The 9,415-nt window shown below is 32.7% G+C and overlaps 1 protein-coding gene across 1 annotated transcript; it reads right to left on the reverse strand.

Moving 5' to 3' along the window:
• Window positions 1-1,820: 1,820 nt before the first annotated feature.
• LOC129002961 (17-beta-hydroxysteroid dehydrogenase 13-like) lies at window positions 1,821-8,897 on the reverse strand. The gene is made up of 7 exons (XM_054431105.1): window positions 8,691-8,897; window positions 7,834-7,977; window positions 6,626-6,814; window positions 5,588-5,717; window positions 4,955-5,069; window positions 3,150-3,263; window positions 1,821-1,920 (listed from the first exon to the last, which is right to left on the reverse strand). The coding sequence occupies exons 1-7, from the start codon at window positions 8,895-8,897 to the stop codon at window positions 1,833-1,835; spliced, it is 987 nt and encodes a 328-aa protein (XP_054287080.1). The 3' UTR covers window positions 1,821-1,832.
• Window positions 8,898-9,415: the final 518 nt, after the last annotated feature.

The raw sequence follows: 9,415 nt of genomic DNA on the forward strand, positions 1-9,415 counted from the left end.
CAGCCGCATCTTCATTATTTCTAACAAAACTATTTTTTTTATTAACTAAGACATTTTTAATTGACTATCATATGCCCTGAAATAAATAGAACTAACATAAAAATACAACATGTTAAAATAATAAACTTACAAGCGATCGGTATGACAAGTAATTAATTATAATATTAAATTATAAAAAGAAGATTTGAATGGAGGCAAAAATAAATTTAAAGGGTATTCTTTTTAGAAATATAATACAGCTATCTTAGAGCAAAAACACTTTTGAACAATATTTTAAACACATTGTTCACAATTAAAAATAATATTAATACTTACACACTAAAGAGAATGTTTGCAAAATATATTACTTTTTTACTGATCTAAAAAAAGTAATAAAATCCATTTGACATTTTTCACGATCATATAAAGTCTAACATTTCGTCTAAATGAGAAATTTACGTTATTCAAAATTCGTAGCTAGGATATTCAATACGAATAGGAGATACATTTGACAGGGCAAACACAAGTACCTGCATTTGTACAAACAGTTAGAGGACATGTATGAAATGGAACAGTCAAACAGGAAGAAAAATCAATATGCTAGGACAAACATTTACACAAATATACAGTGATCCATCTATAAGGATGTTTCAAGCAAAACTAACAATTGAATAAAGATAATAAATACGAGTATTTTACAGATTAGCATCAATAGTAATCAGCTTTTTTTCCCTTCAATAGCTTATTGTATTCGATAGCTTATTGGTCTGTAGCATTCCATAATATAAATAAAATGAGATAATTTAAATTTTACCTACAATTCAATTTTCACTAACATATTCTCCTAAAATGTTCCGATAAATGTTATATTTATATAACACTGAATAAATTATAATGATTACTTAGTTTTTCTGCTTTAAGGAAGGTAATAAAGTGTGTATTTATTTAAATGTTAATTGCTTGGCTTAAAATAAATCCATTTCCAGATTTTATCAAACTGTATTATGCCTAATAAGTAAATTACATTAGTTTATTTATTCTCATAAAGAGTTACATATAATTTTTTTTATTTAAAGCTGTTTTGAATTTCCTCCGTACTAAAACGTTTAATATACTAAACAACGTTTGTGATTTTTAAGCCTTACTGTCCATGGATCAACACGTAGTTCAGTAGTCTTTGGAGTTGTGTGATTAAAATTTATTTCCAAATAGTTTACGCAGCTCTGTAAAACGCAGTAGGTTCGGCTAAAAGAGTTTTCACCACATGATGTTTTTAGCTTTTTGACATACGTTAATTGGTGGCTGAAATTTACGTTTTGATGGCCATGCCGGCTGTCATCGTCATTTTAGGGACTGAGAAGGTTTTTACATCTCTAGGGCCGCTAAATCAACTGTTCGCTTATTTACTTGAAACAATAATGCATATAATTGTTATTATAAAATACACAAGCTGTTTCCATAGCATTGCAATAGGCTTTTTTTATCACCGCTGCTTAGCAACTGTGTATTATTATTTTTGCTGATTCCTCAAATAATTTCTTCACATAAACCTAAAGTATTAGTTGTGTTGACTGTTAGTGAACATTATAATTGTTTAGAATAGTGGTATTATTTTATAGTGTGATGAAAATAGCGTTTTTACCACGGACCGAAATGGTTTTGCAGCTGTCGATCGTTTTAAGTTCGAGACGAAGTCGAGAACTTAAAAACTATCTCGAGCCAGCAAAACCTAATTTTTGGCCCTAGGTATACTATTGTCATTTTAAAACGACAGATTTTTCATTATACTAAATTAAATATCCACATTTTAGTACAGCATATGTTACATTTATACTCTTTAGTTCCTATAAAACTCATCGTGATTTTTTTTCTTTCTTGTGAGGCTTTATCTGTACGTCCATTACTGTCTTCATTCTTTCAAGAGACCGCACAGGAAGTAAGCTGTAACAAAGAAAAACGTACATTTTAGACTTTCCGCAATTAAAGGATATCTGAAAACTTAATTTTATTAACTTAAATTAGGGTGAAAATTGATCTGAAAATTGTTATAGAAGTAATATTTCTCAATTGGGCTTTATATCATCACCTAATCAAATTTGAATTTACTTGCTTACTTTTTGTACGTTTTGGGTTTAATTTAATTGGTAAATCATAGATATTCTTTTTATATAAAACGTTTCTATACATTTCCGGGCTATTATATTTACAATTAAAAATAAAATAGCTACAACATTTCTTTTCAAACGAAAAAACATTTGAACGTAGGGATTTAGTTACAAAATTTTACGACAATTTACTCTTGACAGTATTGGGGAATCTTCTTGAATTAATTGTAATAATGCCAGTTTTAGTTGACTGGTGTGATTTAAACGCTGTCCACGTCATAAAACTACTAGGAGGTCACGAACTTTGGATATTTATAGGCATGCACTGTGGATCCGATACTCCCCGATGTGGATTAACGTCCGCACGAGTGAGTACTACGACTAATCCGCAGCACTATCCTGATAGTAAGACCAATTCGTTTATACCAAGTCAAAAAGGTGGTTCAGATTACTATAAACTGTAGGTCCCTTAGTTGCCATTCAGCTGTATGGGCTATTAAATAACAGCTATGTCTAAGGAATATGTTGGCCTTAGTCACTAAAAAGACTACAATATCGCACCACTCATCCTACACTCATCTCCATTCATACTTGGCTTAAAATACCTACTTTGTATGGTCACCATTTAAATGAAAAAGTATTGAAAACTCCTTTATTTTGAAGACAAATAAACGTTAAATTAACCTTTTCCATTATTTTATTTTGTCCAGACCTTTTGTACACCCTGGTTAGAGAGCTTTATAGATTTGAGGATCTTTACTTCCAGCTAGAAAAAAAGTTTAAAGCAATTTTAACTGTAATACAATGTAGTCTTTATTTTACTTTATGATACTCTTTACTTTACGTATCGTATTTGATTGATACTTAAATAAACACTCTAATCTAACTTAAATTACATTTTTAAAATCAGCAACAAAGCATAGGTGTTGACTAATAAATCTTACTTAATATTTATTTTACCTTAATTTTCCTTAAATACTTTTAACTACCTGCTGTAATTAGGTAAGAATAAAAGAAAAAGAAACTTATTTATGGGAACAAAAATAATAAGCTAATAAAACTCACTCCAAAAGTTTAACAGAGTATTCGAATGATGAAGGAACAAAAACCGAAACTTGGTTTCGTTGTACCCCTGCAATAGTGGCATCAACAACGTCTTCTATAGGAATAGCAGGAACTCTGAAATCAAACATGTTTTTATATACAATACTAGCTGTGTACCCGTTCTACGCACGGGGATCTTATAATATTCAGTTGAAACCTTCTTATATAAAGAACAGTAGTTGGTTTGCATATTTTAAGATATGCTGGCCAAACTATTATACATAGCTTCATTTTATGTTGTTTTTTGTTGTTCCGGATCGGTATGACAATCAATAAAAGGTTAAATTACCTCTGTGTCTGCCGGTCGATCCTATAACGGTAGGCTTACTTTTATTTTTACTATCTGATCTCGTTTGCATGGCTCAATCACGTCCTGGTTGAAGTTCGTTCGCTACGCTCACTCACCTGTATGTTGGAGCTCGTTCGCTGCGCTCACTTTCCTTCAGGTTAGCTCGTTCGCTACGCTCACTTGCCTTCAGGTTAGCTCGTTCGCTACGCTCACTCGCCTCCAGGTTGCAAATTAGCTGTTGTCATAAATGTAAAAGAAATAATAGTGCTAGTGCTGCACCCTGTTGGTAATCCTTGTAACTTTAATGCTATTGAACATCACAGAACAGAACCAACTTGTTTAATTGAAACAGCTGTTAAGATTCAATAATTTCATTTCTCATAAGGTTAACATGGGCTTCCAGAAATTCCACGTCAAAAATCGACAAAAACTTGATTTTCAAGGGTTTACTGTTAAATATCTAACTGTCTCATATTCGATGAAATACGTCTAAAACCATCTCATATATGTATAGTATTTGGAAAATAAGTTTCAGGCGGGACAGTGCTATAGTTATTGAGGAGTAGTTGTAATAAAGTGCGTATTTTAGCGTTACCAAGAGAATGACAGATAGACAGACAGACAGACAGACAGACAGACAGACAGAAATTGAGATAAGGTTTGATTCGGTTTCTCTGACCTATGAAATGTAAAAATAACCAAAAAGTTCATTATTCTAAGCAATGTACAGACAAAACTCTAATTTTATTTATATAGATAATCAATTAACATGTGGACTCCATCTAGGCGCGTATGAGTAAAGAATGAGAGTAGGACTTATTAATATTCCGTCTAAAATATAAACTAGCACTAAGAAAAAGATTACTTGTTTGGCTAAGATCCTAAAAAATAACAAAGACATAGACAAATAATAGATAACTCTGTCAACCTTTTGAACTAAGAAAAAAATTACTTGTTTTGAGAAGATCCTAAAAAATTACAAAGACATAGACAAATAATATATCACTCTGTAAACCTTTTGAACTATATTCAAAGGTTACAAGAACTTTTTTTGTATAGAATATTTTGAATTGTAACTGTTGTTGCTTTGTAAAACAGTTTATGTTTACACTTTTTGACTGTTACTTTTCGGTTGTGTAATTGTTTTTTTTACCGTGTATGGAAAAAGATAATGCTAACCAAATCCAAACAAACATGCCTTGTAACATTACCTAAATGTGATATTGCATTTCATGTCATTTTCAGACATTTTTAACGTATAACTGAGGTCTAGTTCAAATAAACCACCAAACTTTACTGAAAAATCTGTTTTCGATTATGTTCATTTCAAAACAGTGTTGTAACGGAAGATAACTTATTTTAATTTGGTCACATATATTGCTTGTTAAATAACTTTTTATTTTCTTATAAACCAAAAATTTAAATATACTCTATCCTGCAAACAACATTTTGTAAATCATAAAATGATTGAACGTACCTAAGTTTCCACTCATTCACATAGTCGGCGCTTGTGTTGATGAAGTACGGGTACACTGTAGTTGTGTTGATGTTGTGCTTAAACTTTACTTCTGAATGAACAACTTTCATTAAACCTGGAAACAGAGATAATTGTGTTTTAATAATTAAATTACTATTGTTTTAAGTAGGCCAGTGTACTTGATCAGGGGGTCTGTTGTGTGTGTAAAGATAGTGGGGTGTACTAAAGAACAAGGTCCTGCTGGAGGAGCTGGAGCCCAAAGACAATCTTAGGGGTTTCAAAATTGGGGGTTTCTTCTATTGTACTATACTATTGTAGTATACTATTGTAAACTAAATAGTTATCACTTTTCCTGTCGACTCAACCTTTTATTTTATTTTATGTGTTTTATGTTGTTTTGTTGGCTAAAAAAGTTGGGCTTTGTAAGCGAGTGCTGATATTTATTCCTGAACCCAAAGTAGCAGTTGGTGAAACGCTGGTTAATGAGGTTACCTACCATTGCAGGATATCCATCAACTATATTTTATAGCTGGTATGAATTTGTTTACTTAAAATGTATAAGAAAGGGAATATGATTAAGAAATTTGAAATGGTTTTCAATGTCACAATGGCTTAGTAGTATAATTTAAATACCTCTAACTCCAAACTTGCTGGCTATGTAGGCGGAACCTGCCGAATCTCCAACAAATGATGCCATAGATGCTATGGCTACTATATGCCCACTGTTACGCTCTTTCATTGAGGGGAGAAACTCTTTAAGCATCTACAAAAAAATCACACACACTTTTAAAACTAAACAAATATTTATACCAATAAAACTCATTCTATAACTCTCCTTTATAAATTCAAAGGAGGTAAACAAAGAAGTGTGCTAGTATAAACATGTAAATTTTTTTCTTGAGTGAACTAATTATGTTTTCAATCTTTCATATGTTGGCTGGGTACACTCATTTGATTTTAGTATTAAATACAATTAAAAATATTTCTAGAAAAGTTAATTTTTCTAGACAAACATGGATTAAACCAACTATTACATTAAATGCAGTCTCCATTAACCAATTTGTCTACATATATTTTATATAATTACCAATGTTAAAAACTTACTTATCTATTGAAAAACATAATTCATCAGAATTAATATATTACATCATATGATCTTTCCCGCTCGAATCTACTATTCAAATTATCTTTCAAGAATCTATTCGAGTCTCAGTTTCCACGGAAAAATGACGTTCAGAAGAAACACTCTATGGTTACTTATGTGGTGTCTTGCACTAATGCGGGTGTCTCAGAGGGCATAGCCTAACACCAACTCCCCTGACCAACATGTAATACAACGGTCACAGTGAAAGAAGACCCTGAGCTTTTTGTGATCGGAATTTACCCACAATGCTTGCCGCTCAGGCTCTTCCTTGCTCGTCACAAGTATGTTTCTTTTTTATCTACGCCAGAGGCATTTTACATGGTCAACGAGAGAAATACAAGTTTAGTTCTTCTACAACATAATTGAGCGGAAAGCGCATTATAAGTGAGTATCTTCTGCAACTTACTTCCCTTTTAGTGTTTCTAATGACTTGTGGCTCGGTAACTGTTCTTGAGGAAGCAAAAGAAAGTAATGGAACTTATATATATATATATATATATATATATATGTTTTTTAACAAACCTTACCCAAAAGTGGCTCAACAGGTTGACGTCAATGACAGCTTTGATGTCAGCCTCGTCACACTTCTCCAGCAGATCCCCGCCGTACAAGATACCTGCGTTGTTGACCAGGATGTCTACAGGACCTAGGTCTGACATCACTGCCTCCCTCAGCACTCTACTGGCCGCTGGGTCGGCCACGTTACATTCGTAGGCCTGTGGGAGCAAAGTTGTTCAATAATATTTTAACATATTTGGTAAATGTTTGGAACAGACAACCAATTTAAAATAGTTTGATTTAAAAGTAGAGCATTAAAAGAATTATTACTTAAAACATAAAGAGTAAAACATCAAGAGAGTCATAAAGAGGGCTATCGTCATCTGAAGGCTTGTAATCGGAGTTGGAAAATTGTAAGTCTTTTGGAGATGTATCCTATTCAAATGTTTTATTTCTCTAATTATGATCCACCAAAATACTACTTCTCCTAATATTATCTAGTTTGGCCATAACCAATAAAATAATACCTAAAGGATCGGCTTTCCTGAGATTTATACAGTATGTGACCAAAGAGATATTGTTGAAAGTTCAGAAAATAAAAAGATACACTGTATTTTTCCAACTCCGTACGTGTCGTGACAACAGGCCGTGATGAAATCTTGTTATCATCCACCTGGGATACAGAAACAACACGCTTGCTACGCTAAATCACATTGCCTGTCTCAAAATCACGCTTATTTTATTTTAGCCCTCTCACCAGCATCCTAACACCTAAGATGGTTCCTCAATTTTATCATTTGTTTACCTTCACTCTTATAATTAACCGCTTTGACTGAGTGGTTAAAGTACTCACCTAACAATCAATTGAACGATTACCGGTTCAATCCTAAAAAGTCAGCAGCTTTTTGATGGTTCAAAACTGGACCCACCCGTCCCTGGCTTAACATAAATTATACTGACTGATGAAACAACTGATAGTCCGTATCAAAGTAACACAGGTCACCTCACACCATTCTACACTCATTCTTCCATTGGGTTGAAATACGCACCTAGTTGGTGTCCCCGTTTCAATTGATAATGAAAACTACGTAAATTGCCCTCCAGCAACAGTTTTACTATCTTATCGTCATGCTTCTTGCGTTAAACAGACTTCTCTTAACATCTGTCGTAACGCCTTAAGCTGTTTCCCCTTTATTTCATTCGTTTTACCTTGGACCCTCATCCACAGTCGTATTACCTTAGCCACTCCTCCGTCATCTATGATGTCATTAGCAGTTCCTCGGGCGTTGCTGATGTTGATGTCTACTACGGCGATTTTACAACCCTCCTTGGCCAACCCCAAAGCCAAACCTCGACCTAGACCTCGGCCTCCACCTGTAACCTAAGAGATACATGGTCAGTTCCCTGGTATACTTCCGTATCTGTTGGCACAAACAACCGAATGAATATATCGATTATTCGATTGTTTCAATTTATCGATTTATCGTTTGGTTAGGTTAGGTTAACCGTACCTAACTAACCAAACGATATATCACATAATCGATACATCGATCGATATTTTCATTCGGTTGTTTGTGCCAACAGATACGGAAGTCTACTAAGTTCCCTGAGGAGTAACACATACAATTATAAAATGTTCCACTTCAAAATGCAAAATATTTTATAGTGGGTGTTTTAACTATAACATGCATTCTAATTGTATAGCTCTCCATTCATTGTATTTTCAAATTAACTTTGACACTACAATATAATTTTTATATTTTCTTATAATTTTTTAACATAGTTGACTTTTTATATACAACCAATTTTAATGTCAGGATCTATACTTTGTGTTATACAATACCCAACTATATTTTAAGCAATCACATTTTCTCTTAAGTGGTTCTATTTTCATTAAATATAAAGAAATACAAATAGTAGCAAAAGCTTAAAAACGACAGTCTTGTGATATATTTACATTCAGAGATAAGCTTCAATTTTACGTCAGTAATAACTTTGATAAATTAGATTTAATTAATTATCCTTACAGCACTTTTTATTTATTGTGCAAAAGAAATCAGTGCATCTAAACAGATCAGTATTAAAATATTATACCAGAGCCACTTGTCCAGTCAAAGATTTTCTGGGTGGTGGAATGATCTTGCTTATTATTGTCATGATGATGTCATGGATAATGGAGGGTAAGATACACAGTATCTGGGTAACTAGCAAGAACAGCTCCTTGTATGCAATCTTCCTCTGTTCGACCGCCGGAGGGGAAGGGTTTCTTATCAAGCCGTCAGGAAGCCCTGTCGTCTCCATAGTTCTGAAAATATTGATAGCAAATCTGAATAGTTTCTGTCAAATTAATTAGGTTTATTTTCGTAATCACTTGTATAAAAAATATATTTTTAAAATATATTTAATGCTTTTATTGCAACAGTTCCTTGAACTTCCACTGTTTTTTTTTTTTTTTTTTACATGGGAACCGTACCACATTGGCAACAACAACTTTTAGTTGTAATTATTAATTTTGTATTCATACAGCTTTATGGTCTCATTTTATCCTTAGAACAATTGGTAAACGTAACAGTCATAGATCCCTATTTATCTAAAAATTGCATTATTTACCGAAATCATCTATTAGGATTAGGTATAAGGATGATTTGAGCTTTAAGTCGCTAAATTGATCACCATTTAACATTCGACATACAAATTAACCATATTTTATACTAATAACATGTATATTTATATATCTTTCAAGTTTTATAAGATTTGTTTTGCCATGTTCCGTGAACTGATATGGGAGATGTCTATAAAATGTCATTCTTCAATTATTC

Source organism: Macrosteles quadrilineatus, unplaced genomic scaffold (genome assembly GCF_028750875.1).
Source record: "Macrosteles quadrilineatus isolate MER2022 unplaced genomic scaffold, UCM_ALF_1.0 Scaffold_1__1_contigs__length_201487025, whole genome shotgun sequence".
Lineage (NCBI taxonomy): Eukaryota > Metazoa > Arthropoda > Insecta > Hemiptera > Cicadellidae > Macrosteles > Macrosteles quadrilineatus.

Coding starts and splice junctions, on each gene's coding strand:
- LOC129002961 (XM_054431105.1), bottom strand. CDS start 8,897: ATGGAGACGACAGGGCTTCCTGACGGCTTGATAAGAAACCCTTCCCCT. Junction 5,718..6,625: donor ACCTGTTGAGCCACTTTTGG/GTAAGGTTTGTT, acceptor ATTTTTTTGTAG/ATGCTTAAAGAGTTTCTCCC. Junction 5,070..5,587: donor CAGCAAGTTTGGAGTTAGAG/GTATTTAAATTA, acceptor CTCTGTTTCCAG/GTTTAATGAAAGTTGTTCAT.